Genomic DNA, 20922 nt, shown 5'->3' with positions numbered 1-20922 from the left:
TGCAGAAAGCGATGACCAGCGAGGCACGTAAAGCGGGCTGTGTTTAGGGTCAAGCCACCATCCGTGTCTTCCAAACAAGTTCCCTTTCAAATTCTTATGCACTCAAGCAGAATTTCTCAGAACCTCCTGACCCTAGGCACTGAAGATAGACAATGTGGACCGGGGGGGGGGGGGGGGGGGGGGGGGGGGGGGGGGGCTCACAGCGGGACAGCCGGCAAGGGAGTGCTTGTGCAGAAAGCTAGCGCCACCTGGAGCCAAAAGATGGCCAAGGCGGGGTAGCCAGCCACGCTCCTGTAAGTACCCCTCACTGAATATGCCTACAGGTGGCCGCAATTACTCATTGGTTCACGGAACTAATTTGGAATGAAATTGGCCCATTGCTGGTGTGCTAGGTGAGGTATACAGACTTTTGTTTATGTCTCCTCAGGAAATGTCACGCAGCAGCTGGCAGTTGGAACCAGATCAGCTGGGTGGAGGGAGAAGGGAAGAAGAGTGGGTGGGTGGGAGGGGCCAGATTGCACCCTGACAGGCAAAGACAGGAAAAGGGACCATGCATCAGCCACCAGACGGCAAACTCCCAGCTCCTTCCTTACCACACCTCTCCAAGATGAAGGCCTGCTGAGCTTTTTTTTTTCCTGCCAGAGAATGCCCTTCTGGATGAATGGTCTAGACCAGTTACATTCAAGGCTGGTCCTGAGCTTGTCTCAGCTTGTATGCACCTATGGGCCTATCAGCTCCTTCTTTTAAGTTGATCATCCAAAATCCAGAAACAGGGCTGATCCTGCACCACCACAAATATGTAAGGCCAGCATCCCTCCAAGGGAGAATGGACTTTGGTTTCTAGATCCCCTTCCCTCTGCTGGGAAGCCTGACTCGGGGGGGGGGGGGTGCACATTCACTTTTAATAAGACTTATTTGCTGTGACTGTGACTTATTTTCTGCCTTTTAATTCTTTTGTTGAGCAGTTTTATTTAACAATGTGTATGAAAGTATGTGTGCTGCTTGTGTGCCTGGTGCCCTCAGAGGCCAGAAGAAGGCACTGGAACTCCCCCGGAACAGGAGTGACTGAAAGTTGCGAGCCACCATGTGAGCGTTGGGAACAGAACCCAACACCCCTGCCAGAGCAGCCAGTGCTCTTAACAGCTGAGCCACCTCTCCAACCTTTTGATTCTTTTAATTAATTGTAATCCTTTTGATTCTTTCATCAATGGAAAAAATGAACCTGATCCAAGATCCCTAATGGTAACAAGGGGACTTCAGAAAGTTCAACCCCTGAACTCCTGTGCCCCTGCCTTTCACTTCCAAGCATAAATCTTGAGCCCAAGGTACTTCAGTCCTTTTCAGGTGTATCTTTGTGTGGGTGGTGGATGGGTAGGGTGTTTTTCTTTTCTTTCTTTTCTTTTCTTGATGGCACTAGGGATTGAACCCAGTGAGTTGTGCCTGCCTGCCAGGCAATCACTCTGCCTCTGAGCTGTATCTCTAACCTTCCTTTTAAAAGAAAGTGGCACAGACTTCCTGGCTCGGGAAGCTACACGTCCCTGAAAGCCGTTTGCTTGGACTGACTCCGCACCCTTCCGAGAGGCCCTTTCCCTTCCCCAAGCCCTTCTCCCGCCCTCTGGTATCACAGGCATCCTGGGTCTCTCATGCACAGCAGCTAGGAGGCCGCTGTCAGTGGCCCAAGGACTCCAGCCTCCTGCAGTGGGGACCTACCTGTGATGGCTTCACGAAGTCAGCCACATCCCATAGCCGGTTCTCCAGTTCCTTAATCTGGGTTACGGAAACCCCTTTGAGTTTAGTGATGACAGAAATGTGGGGGTCCACGTCCCATTCCTGGTAGCCTTTTTTGGCCACGAGGGCCCACCTAGGGAGAAGGTGATGGACCGTGTAATGCGAGGAGATGAGGAGTGAAGAAGCCTATAACTCGAGGCTGTCTTAGTATACTCCAGAGGCTCCTTAGATCAGCGTGGAGGGCCTCAACCTTCTGTCCGTCTGCACCTCTTGCTCTAGACCCCTGAGCAGGTGGAGCCTCAGATGGAGCTGTCCACCATGGCCACTTTTCACATGCCAGTGCCTCCCATACACTCAGCAAACCCTGCTCCCTCCTTCAAGACACTTCAGACATGCAGCTAGTGGTCTCTCTGGGAGCCTTAGTGCTCCGTTGCTCACAGACGCCAAGATTTACTGCCTCCCGCCCCACCAGGGTGTCTCTGGGCAGGAGTACTGCAGATGTACACAGAGAGCAAGGTGTGCCTGGGAGCAATGTCCTTATGTGAGCACATGGCTGCTGCTGTCTTCTGAGTGGACTAAAATCCTCCTACTGACCACCTCTCACCACCCCCAGCCCACTCTCCCGCCAGCTTCTAGCCCTCAGCCAGCGAGGCCCACAGCATTCTGTGCAGCTGGCCTGATAAGACAGCTCTTACCCTATCACGTAGGCCACCACTCCCAGCTGCAGCAGCCTCTGAGAGACACCCACCCGGCAGTTTCTGGTCATCACATACTTCTCTGTCTTGTAATCCAGAAACCCCCAGCCCATGAGTGCTGCCGCCGCGGCAGAAGCCATGTTCCCCGTTCCTGCTGGTCACTAGTGCGTGAGTCAGCAGGCAGCTTCAGCCGCAGCTGAACAGGAGGCAGAACAGCCATGCATGGGATCCAGGCCAGCATTAAAGGGACATCTCCATTCAGCAGGATCTGGCTCCTGGCTCACTCCCAAACCCCAGCTGATCTAGGCCTCCCACCCCATCCAAAGTCCTTGGGTTGGACCCTATGCATACAGAGAGGAGTAATCCTGTCCCTGCCCATCCACGTCACCTCTTTATAGGGTGGACAGTGACCAATGTGAGGTAACAGAAGCCCAGAGGAGGGCTCTGAGCCCAAACTTGTATATTCTAAAGTGCAACCAGTCAAGTTAGGTTTGAGATGTCCCCGCTGGAGCAGCAGCATAGCAAAGACTAGTTGAGAGGAAACTGAGACCCTCAGGCAGGACAGCACAGTTGTGGCTTCAGAGAATAACCTTTGCTAGACTCTAACAGGGTCCTTAGGTCTTCCCTGGAGCCGCCTCCTGCCCCAAAATACAAACTGTGGAGTCAGACTGGAAAAGTCCGTGACAGGAACATGGAGGAGATAACTACCCCTGTGCATGGCAGCAGTAGGTGCGGTAGCCAGCCCTGGTGAAGAGCGTGCCAAGGTCGTGGTGCTTCTGCAGCCCCAAACAACACCCGGTTCCCCGGGAGACCGTGGGGTGGGAGGGCAGCACCATTACTGGCCTCAGTGACCACCTGTTGCCCGCAAATCAAATTCGATTGGTCAATGAAGTCAGAGGGACCGCCCATCCCTGGGAAGCGCTCCAGGCAGTGAGCTGTGCCCCCACTGGAAGGTGAGGGTAAACATGAATGGTCCCTGCAAGGAGTCTACGGAGAATGAAAATCAAGACAGAGAAACAGCAGCCACCGCGCGTCAGGCAGAGGCCCTGGAGGCCGAGAACTTCCGGACCGAAGATTCACACTTTGCTCTGGAAACAGAAGGTGCCTCATCCTCCGCGTGGGGTCCTGGTTGGACTCCTCCGGCAGGCGGTGATGTCCGGCTGGCACAGGACCGCGCCCTTCAGTGGGGCTGCACCCCATTGTCAGCATCAAGTCCCTTACCCTCCTGGAGGCATGAGGAGGCCCAACGCTTAGATCTGTCTTGCGTAATAACCTGTAGATGAAACACCCTGACAGTGGTGTTCCACCTGGAAGGGTTCAGGGCCGGGTGTTCCAACCTATAGGAAAAAACTTAGCTAATGGATGTATTGAATTTAGAACTGTTTAGAATTATTTTAAAATTAATTTAGAATTATTAAACACCATAAGGTATTTGTAGACATTATGACCTGTGGGCTGAGAATATAGCTCTTGCCTAGCATGCTTGAAGCCTTGGGTTCAAGGCTCTCCTCCGCTAGCAAGCTGGAGACCAACTTTGTGGGAGAAAATGTGATCTGTGATGCTTGGACACGATGCGGTGGGGCCAGCATACCCTTTAACGTTAGGCAAGTGCTCCCATTGGTTCTGACTAGCCCTGCGACAGAGAAAGGTCCTCCTGTGGATTACGAGCTAGTAGCTGCTGGCGCTGGAGGAATCCTGGCGGCAGGGCAGGAAGGGGTGGGGCTGAGCCGATGGAGAGCTCCTCCTTTGTCCCTGTCTACTGTTAGGCACCCAGGGGCTTGGAGAGCCCGTCCTGCCTACCCTCTATCTGGAGTCTTGCCAGGCCCGCAGTGTCGTACCAGCTTCTTGTCTTCTGCGCCAGGGGAGTGCCTCCGAATTGAACCTTCGACACCGGGGCCTGGGGCCTCAGGTATCTGTCGGGGGACGCTGGAACCAGGCTGGGCAGGAAGGATGTGGGAGACAGTGGCCATCTTGTCCTTGAGTCCATCTCACAAACTCACAGCCTTCCCCTGGGCCTTGCCTGTCCAGTCTCCCATGCTTGAGATGAGGCTGTGACAGGATGAGGGTTCCAGGAAATGAGCTCTGATTGGCACTTAGAGGGAGAAGCAGATGTTCCCTGGAGAAGATGGGAGCCCTGGCCAGCTGCATCTGGGAAGGACCAGACCCCTCAGGGCCCTGTGTCCCTCTGCCCCTTGTACCTCTCTGCTCTGTTCCAGGGGGCCTGGGCTCTGGCTTCCACGTTGACCTCTAATCTCTACATCAAGCGTCTGGATCTTCGGGACAATGGGCTCTGTGGGGCTGGGGCAGAGGCTCTGGCCCATGTCCTGTGTAAGAACAGCATTATCTCTGGTAGGTGGATGCTGAGTTTCTGAGTCTGAGCAGCAAGCACGCTTGGGGCCCCTTTCCTCAGGGAAGAGGCTCCCTCACTAGGCCTTCTTACTGCGGGTGTTGCTAGGAGATGAGGGTCCTCATCACAGGGGGAGGCGTGTGCGGTGACTTTCTGGGAGTTTCTTCATTGGTGCAGCCAATGCTGCTCTTTCCTGACCCATCTCACGGTTATCACTCCCCTGGTGAGCACGCCAGCCGAGCACAGGGTAGACGCCCCGTACCTGAGTGCAGGATGAGAGAGGCACAGAGAAGTCTCCGAAGACTGAGAACTGGAAGGGCAAGGTGGGGGTGGGGAGGGGCTGCTTGCAGATGAGAGTCTGGCAATGAAGCTGACCCAGGCAAGCAGCGTGGCCATGTTTTCCTCAGTAAAATGACCACAGCAGCACCGCTTAGCTCTCTGGGCTGTGGCCAACATCAACGGGTGACAGAAGTGAACCCGAGTGGACGTCTGAGCTCACACTGACATGTGTGCTTCTCCCTAGAGTGGGACAGACAGGCTTCTGTGGGAGGTGATGTTGTTACAAGACAGCAACCATCAACAGGGTGGCTGGCCCTCTCCCACAGCGTTCTTCACAGACAGGCAGTCATGGCATGGGGAGACCAGAGACCCAAGGTGACCCAGCCAATAGGCGGCAAAGCTGCCACCATGCCACCCTAGATAATCAGATTGCAAAGCCCCTCCCTTGGCCTCAGGCATGGAGGTTTACGGGATGCAGGGAGTGCCAGAGGGTGGTGCCTGGCTGTGGTTCCCACTGACCAAGCAGTGGTGCTGCCCTCAGATGTGGACCTGTCAGAGAACCAGATTGGAGCTGCAGGGCTCCAGGCTCTCTGTGCCGCCCTTGCCTTAAACCCAGCTGTGCAGAAGATGCGACTGGGAGGGAACAGGCTGGAGGAAAAGGCCGCCCAGCACCTGGCTGCTCTTCTGCTGCTTCCCACAGGCCTGAAGTCCCTAGACCTCAGCTATAATGAGCTCAATGACCTGGCAGGTAATACTGGGTCTGGGCAGTCATGGGTCATGAGTGCCCACTGGTGGCAGGGGAGAGGGATGGGCAGGGCCACACCCAGCTTCTGCCAGAAATAGCCCTGTGCTGGTGTCTGTTCACCATCCCTCTCTTGGTTATTCTTCCCCTTCAACCACACAGAATTCTTAATTCCAGGCTGTGGGAATCTACCTACCAACAAAGCAAAGTTCCTGACTTCAGGAAACATACACTGACAAGACCATTCTCAGCAGTTGGTGGCCTTCCACAAGAAACAACGTATGGCTCTGGGAAAGGATGGACCACCCACTACAGAGGGGTGGATGTTTAAACGGAGCATGTGTGGGTGTGTGGGGTGCAAAGGAGTCAGCCATGGCAAGAGCGTGCTAACGGACCGTGGGCACGCAGGCTTGTTTCCTAGATTGGTGGAGACTGGTGTGGTTGGGTGGGCGATCCGGGGATGAATGACCAGGCTGTGGTTTGGAAAGCAAGCGAGTTTGTGTGGCCTGCAGACCACAGCTGAAAGAATGAAGGTTTCACCCAAGTGCTTTTGTGAAAGGCTTGCGATATAGCTCAATGGTAGGGTGCTGGTCTCGTGCGTGTGAGATCTTGGGTTCAGTCACCAGTGCTGTGGAGGTGGGGCATGCTAAGAGCTGTGAAGGACAGGGATCGGCTACTTGACCCAGTCACGGTCTCACCGGGGCCTTTGCATGGGCCGTACGCTTTGCCAGGAATATGAATACCCACCTATGCCATCTCCAAACGTGCCAATCAGTTACACAGACTGAAGCTAGGTATACCTATAGACTCGACTACTTAGAAGATCAGTTGAGCCTAGAAACTTGGGGGCAGCGTGGCTGCATGGAAGGGTCACCTGGGCTGCACGTTAGGAGTTTCTGTCCCCTGGAATGGCTGAAGCAGATTCTTCTCTTTAAACATTTATGTAAATGTGTGTCACACATGTGTGAGTGCCTGTGTAGTCTAGAAGAGGACATCCCACATCCGAAACTACTGGGGTCCAGCCTCTTTAGTTTCCTGCTCAGGGGTCCAGAAGAGCTGCTACTAACAGCGCCAATAAATGAGGGAAAAGAATCTAAGTACACGGAGCTCTTTGGTCCGTCCACTTTATTCCTCTGAGATAAAATTCTATCTCCACAGCTTCAATTCTGTTCTCATGCTCAGCCCCTCTCTGTCCCCTCTCCTCTCATTGTTCTGGTTCTATCTAAGCTCTTTCCATCTCGCTCTCCTCTTCATCCTCTTTTCTCTGTCCATTTTTGTTCCTTCCTCCCACACTCTTGTGATCGGCTCTGTACACCTACAATCTGCAAAACTCTGCCCTGCTTTCTGGTCAGGCGGGGCCACTCTGCTCCGAGCTAGGAAACCTGCCTCATGGCTTCACTGTACTGAGTCAATCACTCTGGAATGCCACTTGGGCTGTGAGAGAAAGGAGGGTCCGTGCTTCATTTGCAATAGAAACAAAGCTATGCATCTAATTTCTGCCTGTCTCTTAGGCCTAGGGGACAGGCGGTGTCTCCGTAAGGGTGTTTACCTTAATTCAGATCAGAGGTTGGTCTGAAAAGCTTATTCTGTCTGCCGTTTTAGCCTAGGGTGCTTGAGAGGTATTTCAGATAAATACATTGTGAGTATGAGAACACACATGAAATTCACAGCAGGAAACAGCTGATATATTAAGAACCAAATAACACCAAATACTCCTTGAGATTTGGGTTCCTCTGGAAGAATTCCTTGATTCTTCCAAGTATAGCTTTACCCTATACAGCTGAATTTCTACTTCATATTCCTGTCGCTCATAGCAATCCCATCCTCTGCAGTAGGAGTTACAGATGGCTGTGAGCCACCCAATATCAGTGCTGGGAACTGAACTCAGGTCCTCTGGAAGAGCAGCTGGTTCACTTAGCTGCTCAGACACTTCTCCAGCACCTGACACAAATTCTTAGATGCCCATGTATCTGCATTGTAGCGGACATTGTAGTTGTCTCAGGACAATTGAATAATCAGGAGTTTTGGAATTTCTGGTCGGTCCCAAGCTGCTCAGATAATTGCGTGCAGTGGCACTAACCTCAGCTCTGGAGTTTAACTGCTGAAGTCAATTGTTTTCTAAGAAAATTACTGTGGGAAGTCAGTGGAACTAAAGGAGAGGCTCATCTCAGACTCTGACACACTGTAGCAGTCTCTGCAACTTGAGAACTTAGGAGCCAGCTTGCTGTCATGTAACTAATACCTCCAATAACTGTCTCACAAAGGGAAACAATGCATCTGAGTTTATAGTTTACTGTAACGAATACCTCTGATAACCATCTCACAAAGGGAAACAATCCATTTGAATTCATAGTTTGGAGATTCCAACCTTTAGTGGATTGGGCCTGTGGCTGAGCAAGCATTAGAAAAAAGTCACTCAACTCATGGTCTGAAAGAAAGAGGTAAAAGAAAGAGACTGGAGTCATACAGTTCCCTCAAGGAAACCCCAAGTGGCCTAAGACCTTTAGATAATGTCATCTGCCACATCCCAGTCTTGGCGACCAAGCTTCTTAGAGTAGACTTTATTTTATTTTGTATGTATGAGTGTTTGCCTGCATGCATGTCTGTGTACTACATGTGTGAGTGCCCAGAGGACAGAAGACAGATAGCATCAGATCCACAAAACTGGAGTTACAGTCGGCTGTGGGATGCCATGTGGATGCTGGGAGCCAATCTGGATCCTCTACCAGAGCAGCCAGGGCTAAGTCATCTCTCCAGCCCGAGGGACCAAGCCTTTAAAGCAGCGAGGACCTTAGGGGTGGGTTATCATAGAAGTCATATACTACAGCAGACAAGTGACAAAGAGGCGGTAGGGCTAGGGGGATCTGAAGCCCTATGAGGATATGTGGGGGGGGGATGGGAAGGGAGGAAGGGCAGAGTCAGTCTGTTTTGTTTCTCCAAGAGGGGACTGCAGGATATGCAGGGGTGAAGGGCTTGAATCTCAGTCATGCATGATCTATGACGGTGGAGAGCCTGCCTGCAGGTCTGTGCCTCACAGGATGGTCGAGTCACAGAAGTAGAAGAGTGCGCCTCACCCTCCAGCTCTTCAGCAGGGACGGGAGGACACCTGCTGTCCTCTCCCAGATTTAGCAGTGTCCAGGAGAAGTGGGGGGATCCTGCATCTGAGAACCTAGAGGTATCAGATCCTGCCCTGGATGAGACAGTGCCCAGAACCTTAGCTGTGGCACAGGATACTCTCCAAGGTACTAATATGCCTGCTGCTGCAGGTGCTAGCCAAGCAGGTGCCTGGGAGCACTCAGGCTTCACGTGCATGTTCACGCGCGCGCGCGCGCGCGCACACACACACACACACACACACACACACTCACATACGTGCGTGCGCGCCACAACCACCATGTATTTCCTTGGTTTGGTTTTTGAGACCAGGTCTCATTATGCAGCCCAGGGTGGCTTGGAATTCACTAGTGTTCGGACTAGCCTTGAACTAAGGATCCTCCTGCCTCAGTGTCCTCCATGCTGGGGTTATGGGAGTGGACCACCACACCTAGACCCTGTGAGCACTTCAAACCAGCTTTTTTGCTCCAGCCACCAAGATAATGAGAAGAGGCCAAATTTGGATCCTTGAGGGATTCCAGTCCAGGCACAGAGATCAACCAGGCAGGGTCCGGAGGCTGTAAGGGGTCACAAGGCTAGAACAGTACGGGAAGGTGGAAGGACAGTGAATACGTGCTCTGAGGGGCCCACGCAGGCTGGAGAGACAGGTGTGGTTTCCTGAGTCTGCACACCCAGCTAATGAGGCTGAGACGCAGTTGGCCGGTGGATAAGGGGTACCATGGAGAACCGCACTGGGATGCGGGTGGAGCTGGGGCTGTGGAGAACTGGGAGGGGTCACACCCATCAGTGCTAACAGAATGGAGAGCTGGCTGCAGGGTGTGCCCCGCCCACTGGACATGCTAGGTATTGTCAGAGTTCCACCCACTTCCTTCTGCTACCGCTCCTCCTCTTTTCCACCACAGCTACGCCAGACTTGGAGGGCTCTGTCTCTGCCGGTGCCCACCAGCCAATGGGAACCTTGCCGGAGTGCTCAGCCAGCCTCAGTTCTTACAGCAGCTCCTGCGAACCCAGCTTGGCACTCAAGGACTCCCAAGTGCCCTTACTTCCTAGTCACTGCATCTACTTTCTCCTGCCTCTCCTCCAGCTCCAGCACCAACCCAGCTTCACTGTGCATCTCTGTTGTCCATTGTGTGTGCATCTCTGTTGTCCACTGTGTGTGCATCTCTGTTGTCCATCGAGTGTGCATCTCTGTTGTCCATCAAGTGTGCATCTCTGTTGTCCATCGAGTGTGCATCTCTGTTGTCTATTGTGTGTGCATCTCTGTTGTCCACTGTGTGTGCATCTCTGTTGTCCATCGAGTGTGCATCTCTGTTGTCCACTGTGTGTGCATCTCTGTTGTCCATCGAGTGTGCATCTCTGTTGTCCACTGTGTGTGCATCTCTGTTGTCCACTGTGTGTGCATCTCTGTTGTCCATCGAGTGTGCATCTCTGTTGTCCATCGAGTGTACATCTCTGTTGTCCATCGAGTGTGCATCTCTGTTGTCCATCGAGTGTGCATCTCTGTTGTCCATCGAGTGTGCATCTCTGTTGTCCATCGAGTGTGCATCTCTGTTGTCCATCAAGTGTGCATCTCTGTTGTCCATCGAGTGTGCATCTCTGTTGTCTATTGTGTGTGCATCTCTGTTGTCCACTGTGTGTGCATCTCTGTTGTCCATCGAGTGTGCATCTCTGTTGTCCACTGTGTGTGCATCTCTGTTGTCCATCGAGTGTGCATCTCTGTTGTCCACTGTGTGTGCATCTCTGTTGTCCACTGTGTGTGCATCTCTGTTGTCCATCGAGTGTGCATCTCTGTTGTCCATCGAGTGTACATCTCTGTTGTCCATCGAGTGTGCATCTCTGTTGTCCATCGAGTGTGCATCTCTGTTGTCCATCGAGTGTGCATCTCTGTTGTCCATCGAGTGTGCATACATGTGGATTCCTCAATTCTAGGTTATCTGCTCTGTCCTTACTTCCAGACCCCACCAACACTACCACTGCTTCTCTACCCCTTTTGTCTGTAGATTAGAATAGTTGGGATCTCATTACTTTGACTTCATATCTTCCCAATTGCATGTGATTCCTTGCTGGGCATGGTGGCTCTTGTCTGTGTTGTCAACACAATGGAGGTGACAAGAAGATGATCTGGAGTTCAAGGCCAGTCTGGGTGACAGAGTGAGTTCTAGACCTGTCTGTGTTGTAGGACAAGACCCTGTTCCAGTGTACACACACACACACACACACACACACACACACACACACACACGTTTCTTGCAGGTAATCCAGGCATACACTGAATTTTGTGACCCTCCTACCCAACAGAAGTTCTGACACATGGTGAGCATCAGGTCATTTTTTTGAACATAGCATTTTATTTTGCCATAAAAATCTCTTTGTGCTCCTCAGGAGAGATACTTGGACCTGCCTTGGCAGAAAACACCAGACTCACGGAGCTTAACCTCAGTTGGAATCACCTTCGAGGCCCAGGAGCCATTGCCTTTGCCAAGGGTCTGGAGGTATGAGACAGCTGCCCGCTCAGTCCCCAGAGCCCGCCCGGCCTTCGGGAAGTGGTCCCTGAGCCGTCCTTAACGATACAGCTCTTCAGACGTGAACGGTGGTCCTTTACAGCACGGCTTTCATGGTGATCTTGGACGGCCTGTTTTCCTGCCCCCATTAAGTGACAATGCACTGAGTCTCATGTCATTTCATGACTAGATAAATGTCAGCTGCCTCCTCCAGACATCAGCTGGTGGGGGACATCTGTGCACTCTGGTGACATTATTAACACAGAGATGCTCTTCCTGGTGCTGGCACACTCTCCCCGTTCATGCTTCCCTGAAAGTTCGCAGACCCGGGAAATGCATTTTTCAAGCCCTTCCAGGGTATTTTGGGCATCTTCATTGTCCACAGTGACAGTGACCTTGGAAATGACAGGCACCGCCATGCCCTCTTACAGGGCTGACTGCAGTTGGTGGGTGGGGGTAGTCCTGACCCAGAAAGGGTCAGGTTAGAGCACTCACCCTCCCCTGATCACAGTCTCTTGGGCAGGCTTCATACAGCACCCTGCCACCAGGTCACTGGGCCCATGCAGTTTCTCTGTGCCCCAGTTTACCTGCCTTGGGAATTTCCCCATAGGTGTGGATTGATCATCTCTGAGATTGTCCTTAGCTCTACCCATCATCCTCTGCTGCTCTTCAAGTTGTCTGGCCCTAGTGGTCACTGCTGCCTGAGAACTCATGCTAACTTTGTCCCAGGACCTCTGTCTTTCGTCATTGCTCAGGCTCTCCTGGGCTCTGAGGCTGTAGCCCTGGAACTGTGCCCTTCTGCACCATCAGATGTGAACTCACGGCTTTGATCTCTGTGTCCTAGGCAAATATATTCTTGAAAGTCCTAGACATCTCTCACAATGGCTTTGGAGACTCCGGAGCCTCTGCAATAGGTGAGGCCCTCAAGGCCAACAACGTGTTGGAAGAACTAAACATGAGGTGAGAAACGAGGGTGCTGCTCTCGGGGTCACACAGTGATCTAGATGCCGTTCATGCTGCTCCTACTGTGTGGCTTGAGTCTCAGTCCTACAACTCTGTCCTCATTCAGGCTGCTGCTGGGGGCTGGGCTGTGGCTAAGCTGGTGGAATGCTTGTCCAGCATGCCGGAAGGCTGTGGTAAATCAGGAGTGCTGTCTTACGGTTCACTTCTGTGGCTGTGACGAACACAGTCTCTGCAGCTTACAGAGCAGTTAGGTGTCAGCATTTCAGGGGACTCCGTCACACGCACAGTCAAGAGCTGGGAGCAGAGCATTTTCCACACTGCTGTCTTCACAGCTTCTCCCATTTTACAGTTTACCTGTGGTGCCACCCACATCCAGGTTACTTCCTGCATCAAGTAACAATCAAGACAACCCCCAAAGACATGCTGTAGGCCAACCTGATCTAGATAATTCCTACTCACTGAGACTCTCTTCCAGGTAATTCTAGATTGTGCCAAACTGACAATAAAAACTGGCCAGCACACCCATCCTTCGTTAACTTGACACACAAACACTTTAAGCTGTAATTTCCCATCCTTGGTCCCCCAAGGCCTCATGTTTATTTTACAATGTAAAATATAGTCCTTCAAAATTCCAACACTTGCCGGGCGGTGGTGGCGAACACCTTTAACCCCCGCACTCGGGAGGCAGAGCCAGGAGGATCTCTGTGAGTTCGAGGCCAGCCTGGTCTACAGAGCGAGTTCCTAGACAGGCACCAAAAACTACACAGAGAAACCCTGTCTAAAAAAAAAAAAAAAAAAAAAAAAAAAATCCAACACTTCAGGTTGCTGGAGAGAGGCCTCAGTGGTTAAGAGCATATGTTGCTCTTGCAGAGGATCCAGATTTGTTTCCCAGCACCCACATGGTAGCTCACAATAATCCATAATTCTAGTTCCAGAGGATCTGATGCCCTCTTCTGATCTCCATGGGCACCAGGCACACACGTGGTGCGCATGTATATATATGCAGGCAAAATGCTCATATACATAGTTTTTAAAAATTCCAACACTTTAAACATCTAAGATCTCTTTGAAAGTCCAAAGTCACAGCCAGGTGGTGGTAGCACATGCTTTTAACCCCAGCACTCAGGAGGCCGAGGCAGGCAGATCTCTGAGTTTGAAGCCAACCTGGTCTACAAATGAGTTTTAGGACAGCCAAAGCTACAGAGAGAAATCCTGTCTCAAAAACAAAACAAAACAAACAAACAAACAAAAACCCCAAAATACTAACAAAACAACAACAAAACGAAACAAACAAAAAAGTCCAAAGTCTCCTTACAAACACAGTCTCTTGGATATTCAAAACATGTACTGCTCTTTCAGAGGACCCAGGTTTGGTTCTCAGCACACACATCAGATGGCTCATAACTGTCTACAACTCCAGCTTCAGGGGCACCGGGTGGCTTCTTTCTGAACTCCTCAAGTACTTGCACTCAAAAGTAATTTTAAAAAAGACTTTAAAAGTCCAGAGTCTGTTACTAGAGTCTTATCAAATCAAAAGCAGGCTACATATGTAAACATTCTTATTCCAAGTGGGAAGTGCTGGGGAAGTAGAGACAATCACACCTGAGCAAAAGTAAAATGTGGCAGTGTGAATCCAAGCTGTAGCCATGTCCGCCATCTGAGACACATCGTCTCCGGGCCCCATCTCTGCACCCTACCACCTGAAGTACGCAGCTGTCTTCCTAGACTCCACAGCACACCCGCGTCTCGGACATCCCAGTCCTGACATTCCAAATATCTGGGGTCTCCATGGCAACTGAGGCCTCCCTTCATCAGTGGCACCTTCGGGCCTCCCCTCACATGACCAGGAGCGTGCCCCAGCTGCTCTCCATGGCCTCCTCAGCCATCTGTCGTCCAGGCTTTCAGAGCCAGTTCTGCATGGGCTCCACACTGCCAGGTTCTGCCCTCTTCATCCACATGAGACATAGTCTGGTCTCCTTGGATTAGCTTCTGGTGCCGACCCTGGGGGACACTTCCCTTTTGTCCCTGAGATGCATAGGTCTCACCTCAGTGGTGCTGATCTATTATAATCACAGCTGATTCTTCAGCCCCAGCTGATCAGCACACATGGGTTTTTAGCCAAAATAGTCCAGTTAATGATAAAGTCTTTGCTCCTTTCTGAAATGTGATCTGGGGCTTCACTGCTGCTGGCATTGTAGCATTACTGCCTTTCAAAGCATCCTCAAGAACTATCTGGAAAGCTCTGGCCATAGCACTCAACGGCTTTTCCAGTCTGAAATTGCAATGTTTTCTATACCTGTCAACCAGCACTTAGGAGGTAGAGGCGGGAAAAATCAAAAGTTCAAGGTCATCCTCAGCTATATAAGAGTTACAGGCTTGACTGGAATGCATACAACTGCCTTTTTTTTCTTTTTCTTTTGAGACAGGGTTTTTCCATGTAGCCCTGGCTATCCTAGAACTCTCTCTCTCTCTGTAGACCAGGCTAGCCTTGAATTTAGAGATCCACCTGACTCTGCCTCCTAAGTGCTGGGATTAAAGGCGTGCGCCACCACCACCCAGCAGACTCTATCTTAAAAAGGGGAGGGGGCTGGAGAGATGGCTCAGAGGTTAAGAGCCCTGGCTGCTCTTCCAGAGTTCCTGAGTTCAATTCCCAGCACCCACATGGTGGCTCACAACCATCCGTAATGAGATATGATGCCCTCTTCTGTCCTTCAGGGATACATGCAGGCAGAACATTGTATACGTAATAAATAAATAAACCTTAAAAAAAAGAAGAGGAAGTCAGCATTAGGTGTGCAGGTTTGGCTTCAGAGATGGCGGTTTGGAGGGGAGGAAGGAGCGGGCTCCAGGGCAGACGTGGTGGTGGTAATGGGTATGTGTTGTCAGTGGGCACAAGACACACGGGAGCATCTTCCGAGCTTAAAGAGCCCAGGAGCCGGCACCCCCTCATCTCCACGGGGTGGGGGGCACTTCAAGTGTGCCTGCCACCCATGAGACAGCAGCATACCCATGTTTTAGACATTGGCTGGGGCCTGGGCATGAGTGGGGGGCTGTGCTGAGAAAAGCCCAATCTGCCAGACGCAACTCCGGACCGAGCCCTGCAAACTGGAGAGCTGTAATACAGATGTCATTTTCTTATTAACATCGTTAGTGGGGTTAGATGTGACGGGTCCACACATGCCTGCAGAGTGTGCTGACCCGGTTAGCCTCCATTCATTTATTTGTTTTCACTTTTCTCCTCTTCATATGCTTCCTGATCGCTGATAACTGCTAGTATATTTTCTAGGCTGTTGTTGTTAGTGTTTGTGTAGGAGAGAAAGCTTGTTCTCGGGCATTCTGTCTGGTTTATTTTGCCTAACATAATCCCTCCTGTTCCACCCATTTGCTTCAAACGACACGGTGCTTCCTTCTATTGTAGATACACACTGCCTTTGACCTATCCATCCATGTATCAGTGGGTACCTAGGCTGATTAACTATGATCCGTATGTCTCTCTTGTTGCAGAAACAACCGAATCTCCGTGACAGGGGCCCTGAGCCTGGGACTGGGTCTGCAAGTCAACCAGACACTGCGGATTCTTATTGTAAGTTCGAGCCTGGCTGGGGAGGCTCCAGCACAGACTGGTCCTGGATCTCTTCATACAGCCCTTTCTCCCGCCAGCCCCAGACAGCACAATGGGCATCTCATCATCTTCGCCTCTTGTGACCGCTTCCCACCTCTGACTCTTCCTCTCCACCCTTTCCCAGTGGCTGTGACAACTCCTTGCTGTCCTTTCTCCTGCTTACAGGAGTTCCACTGTGGGAGAACAGCCAGCTCATCCCCAGTTTCCTTCTGTCTTCTCCCCTGGACTTCCGCTGTCCCCAGGGTCAACTCAGGGGTACTGACTGGCCACGGTTTAGACACGCCTGAGGTTTTTTTGTGTCCAGAGGGTCATTTCCTCAGGTTTGGGGGGGGGGCGCACAAGACGGGGTGCCAGCAAAGGCAAAGGGGAAGGAGCCAGTGAGGTGAGCAGGTCTCAGCTGTACCAACACCGTACAGGGAGTGGGGTGGGGAATGCGGGTGTATCTCCAACTTTGGGGATGGAGTGTACCTGGCTCTGCCTGGCCCTTAGCTTCCCACTCATTAGCAATCTCCTGTGACAGAGGAACCAAAACCTATTTCAAGCTTGAGTCCACGTTTCCAGCCACCTGTTAGACTATCTCCAAGTCACAGTGAGTCTCAGAATCCCACCTGGATGAACTACCCGCTTCTTAGGGGATGGGGGGCCCCCGCAGCTCCCCTTCTCACCTCCACACCTGCAGAGCTCCCTGCTGAGTCCTCCCTCTTCTTGTTTCTTCTGCCTGGGCTCTATTGACCTAGTTCACCAGCCTTGCAACACCTGGTGGTTTTCTCGATCAGAAGCATGCCCTGCTGTGAAACTTCTTTCCACCGTTGTTGTCTTGTGAGATTTGGTTTGGTTTGGTTTGGTTTGGTTTGGTTTTTCGAGACAGAGTTTCTCTGTGTTGTTTTGGTGCCTGTCCTGGATCTCGCTCTGTAGGCCAGGCTGGCCTCAAACTCACAGAGATCCGCCTGGCTCTGCCTCCCGAGTGCTGGGATTAAAGACAGGTGCCACCACCGCCCAGCTTGTTTTTGTTTTTTATGTGTGTGTGTGCCTGGGTGTATAGATGTAGCAGGGCACCAGATCCCCTGGAACTAGAGTTACAAGCAGCTGTGAGCCAGCCACCCGTGTGGGTGTTAGGTACTGAACCTGGATCCTCTACAAGGGAAGCAAGTGTCTTAACGGCTGGGCCACCTCTCCAGCACTTTTGTTTTTTGTGTTTTGTTTAAAAATTTTAAGATTTATTGATGTTTGAGTGTTTTGCTTGCATGTATGTCTGTGTACCACATGTATGCCTGGTGCCTTCGGGAGCCAGAAGAGGGTGTCAGATCCCCTGAGACTAGTGTTGCAGACAGATGAGAGCCACTATGTGGGTGCTGGGAATTGAACTCAGGTCCTCTGGAAAAGAAGCCAGTGTTCTTACCACTGAGCTATCTCTAGCCCCTAGTGGGCTCTTACCTTGGTAAGTAGTCTTGAACTGCTAATCCTCCTGCTTCCACCTCCTGAGTACTCAGACTATGGGCATGGGTCCTCATAAGAGGGTCTAGTATCAGAGTGTGTTCATCCTTCTCAGATTTCCAAGAATCCCATTCGAAGTGAAGGCTATGTCAGCCTCCTTAAGTCCATCCGGAACAACAGATCGTCTGCCCTGGAACTACTGGACCTCTCTGTAAGAGCTTCTTCTGAGCCTCATCTGGGGTCTGCCAGGAGCTCTGTGGGCCACTGACATCTCCATCTTAGAGGGATGATGTGGGAGTCAGCTCGCTCTCTCTCTCTCTCTCTCTCTCTCTCTCTCTCTCTCTCTCTCTCTCTCGACGAGGTTTCTCTGTAGCTTTGGAACCTGTCCTGAAACTCATGCTGGTCTCGGACTCACAGAGATTCGCCTGCCTCTGCCTCCTGAGTGCTGGGATCAAAGGTGTGCACCACCACCACCTGGCGGAAGTCAGCTCTCTTATCCCACGCAGATACACTGCCTGGTAAACTTGGCATTTCAATCCCAGACTGTGGGCCATAAAGCCACTCCAACTCTGTGTCATTGTATGTTGGAAGTATATAATTTAAAATTTTATGTTACATGGGGTTACAAGTAAGAGATTGCCTTGAGTCTCTGAAAGACTCTGGACTTTTAAACAGTATTTTATTTTATTTTATTTTATTTTATTTTATTTTATTTTATTTTATTTTATTTTATTTTATTTTATTTTATTTTGAGATGGAATATCTCTATGTAGCGCTGGCTGTCCTGGGAGTTGGTACATAGACCAGGCTAATCTTATATACTTGTGTGTATACTCACAGAGATCTGTCTCTGCCTCCCAAGTGCTGGGATTAAAGGCATGCTGCCACACCTGGTTTTTTGGTTTTTGTTTTGTTTTGTTTTGTTTTTTCGAGACAGGGTTTCTCTGTGTAGTTTTGGTGCCTTTCCTGGAACTCACTCTGTAGACCAGGCTGGCCTTGAACTTACAGAGATCTGCCTGGCTATGCCTCCCAAGTGCTGGGATTAAAGGCGTGCGCCACCACGGCCTGGCCCACACCTGGTTTTTAAACAGTCTTGAGACTGAAAGACTGTGGGAACTTTTGAAGTTGGACTAAATGCATTTCACATTATGATATGGCCACAAGCCTATGAGGTTCAGGAAGTGGAATGTGGTGGTTTGAATAAGAATGGTCCCCATATACTCATATGTTTGAATGCTTAGTCCCCAGCTGGTGGAACTGTTTGGGAAGGATTAGGAGGTGTGGCTGAGGTATGTCATTGGGAGTGGGCTTTGAGGTTTCAAAAACCCACAGCATTCTCAGCATGCTCTCTCTGTCCCTGTCTCATGCTTGTGGATCATATATATGTACGCTCTTAGCTACTGCTCAGTGCCATGCCTGCCTGCCGCCATGCTCCCCACCTGATGGTCATGGACTCTAACCAGTACTTGCTGGGGTGTGTGCAATTGGGCAGTTCAGAAGTTCAAGGCTGGCATCAAGTACACAGTGAGCTTCAGGCCAGACTACACTACATGAGACCTTGTCTCAAAACATAAACAAAAACAAAAAAACAACAAAAGCTGGATTGAAAGCTGCACATAGACTTAACACAGCTATCAAATAATACTCAGGTAACTGAGCCAGATCAAGAAACAACACACATGTCTTAGCTGCTCCCACTTCTTACAAAACACCATGACTAAGGCAACTTATAAAAGAAAACATTTAATTTTGGACTCATGGTTTCAGAGAGTGAGTCCATGACCATTGTCTTAGTTAGGGTTTCTATTGCTGTGAAGAGACACCATGACCACAGCAACTGTTATAAGGAAAACATTTGATTGTGGTAGCAGCTTACAGTTTCAACAGTTCAGTCCATTATCATCACCATGGAGAGCATGGTGGTGTGCAGGCAGACATGGTGCTGGCTACATCTTACAGGCAACAGAGGTCACCTGAGACACTGGGTGGTGTCCTGAGTGTAGGAAACCTCAAAGCCCACTCCCACAGTGACACACTTCCTCCAACAAGGCCACACCCACTCCAACAAAGCCACCTCCTAATAGTGCCATTCCCTATGAGATTATTCAAATTACATTCAAACTACCACAGCCATCACGGTAGGAGCACAGCAGCAGGCAGGTAGGCATGACACCAGGGCAGTTGCTGAGAGCTCACTCCCTTATCTACAAGTGTGAGGCAGGGAGACCTAACCTGGAATGGTGTGGGATTTTGAAAACTCAAGATGCACCTGGGCCCCTGCCACCCCCAGTGACACACCTCCTACAACAACAACACTTCCTAATCCTTCCTCAAACAGTTCAACCAACTGGGCATCTCATATTCAAATACGTGAGCCTATGAGGGTCATTCTTATTCAAACTACCACAGGGACCCTTCTAGCTCCTTTACTAAAGGCCTCCTTGAGTTCCTTTACTTTCCTACTTTAATAGTATGGTGGGGGTCATGAGATCATGGAGGAGGGGTCATGAGATCATGGGGGAGGAGTCATGAGATCATGGGGGGGTCATGAGATTGTGGGGGAGGGGTCATGAGATTGTGGGGGAGGGGTCATGAGATTGTGGCGGAGGGGTCATGAGATCATGGGGAAGGGGTCATGAGATCGTGGTAGTCCACAAGAGAAAAAAATGCCCAAAAGAACTCTTAGACCTGGGTATGCAAATGAGAATAATCAAATCCTCAGAAAGTGCTAATAACTGTCTCCTAATGGCTCTTCTTAGGATGTCCAAGTGAACAGAGAGTGTGATGACCTCGCTAGCTCAGTGAACGTAATTCTTCCAGGACTTTGTATAAAGAATAACACTTCCAGAAGAAAAGACTATCCACCAGCCTCCACACCATCCCAGCCAGCATCTGCCCCAAGTGGCTCTGGTCTCATCTCTAGTATACCACTCTAATGTCTACACTGATGCCCATTCCACATGGCATCTGCCGTAATCTGGGCTTCATTTGCTATGGCTCATTCATTCAACCAAAAAACCTCCCATGAACAACACAGACACAAGGACAATGACATCCCTGTCATCTAGGTGTTCATGTTCTGGTGACCCTGTTAGACAAAATATAAGGAGAGATGGAATTCCCAAGCCCTTGAAAGAAGGCAAACAGTCACAACCCACTGGAAGGCAACGTTCCATTACTAATGTTCCAAACTGTAAACTCACCCGTGTGCTTCAGTCTAGCTGATGGACTAATCTGCTCTACAGAAATAACCAGAGCGGCAGAGAAAAACCGCGGCTGACTGCTGGGTATGCAACTCAGTGGAGTGCTTGCTTAGCATACAGAAAGCCCTGGGTTTGATTCCATGGCACCAGATAAAGAAGCACAATTGTCTGTGCACTCCAGAAGTGTAGGCAGGAGAAACAAAAGTTCCAGGCCATCCTCCACAATATAGTCCAGTTTGAGGCCAGCCTGGGCTACATAAGACTCTGTCTCAAAAAAGAAAAATAAAAAAGGTA

General features: G+C 50.7%; 2 protein-coding genes across 3 annotated transcripts in view; one reads left to right on the top strand and one right to left on the bottom strand.

Moving 5' to 3' along the window:
* The window catches only part of P2rx6 (purinergic receptor P2X 6), a 9836-nt gene extending 7074 nt beyond the window's left edge, over nt 1–2762 (bottom strand). Inside the window, 2 exon segments of the mRNA XM_059277641.1 lie at nt 1711–1861; nt 2424–2762. Coding sequence (XP_059133624.1) covers nt 1711–1861; nt 2424–2563 — 291 coding nt within the window. The 5' untranslated portion in view covers nt 2564–2762.
* A 626-nt stretch (nt 2763–3388) lies between these two features.
* Lrrc74b (leucine rich repeat containing 74B) lies at nt 3389–20611 on the top strand. 2 transcript variants are annotated; one of them, XM_059277848.1, is made up of 9 exons: nt 3389–3524; nt 4190–4332; nt 4640–4772; nt 5591–5797; nt 11288–11397; nt 12251–12366; nt 15874–15952; nt 17541–17636; nt 20185–20611. In XM_059277848.1, the coding sequence occupies exons 1-9, from the start codon at nt 3389–3391 to the stop codon at nt 20359–20361; spliced, it is 1197 nt and encodes a 398-aa protein (XP_059133831.1). In that variant the 3' UTR covers nt 20362–20611. The 2 variants fall into 2 exon arrangements, with proteins under 2 accessions (XP_059133831.1, XP_059133832.1); XM_059277849.1 differs by lacking the exon at nt 17541–17636.
* The last annotated feature ends 311 nt before the right edge of the window (nt 20612–20922 follow it).

The sequence above is a fragment of the Peromyscus eremicus genome, chromosome 12, assembly GCF_949786415.1.
Source record: "Peromyscus eremicus chromosome 12, PerEre_H2_v1, whole genome shotgun sequence".
NCBI classification, from domain to species: Eukaryota; Metazoa; Chordata; class Mammalia; order Rodentia; family Cricetidae; genus Peromyscus; species Peromyscus eremicus.
Note: the sequence above shows the minus strand (reverse complement) of the source record. Positions and strands in the feature narration are given on the sequence as shown.

Bases quoted from the DNA above. Each gene is read 5' to 3' on its own strand.
- Lrrc74b (XM_059277848.1), top strand. From the start codon at position 3,389: ATGAATGGTCCCTGCAAGGAGTCTACGGAGAATGAAAATCAAGACAGA. The intron at 12,367-15,873 runs GTGAGAAACGAG...CTCTTGTTGCAG, and splicing joins TTGGAAGAACTAAACATGAG to AAACAACCGAATCTCCGTGA. The intron at 15,953-17,540 runs GTAAGTTCGAGC...CATCCTTCTCAG, and splicing joins AGACACTGCGGATTCTTATT to ATTTCCAAGAATCCCATTCG.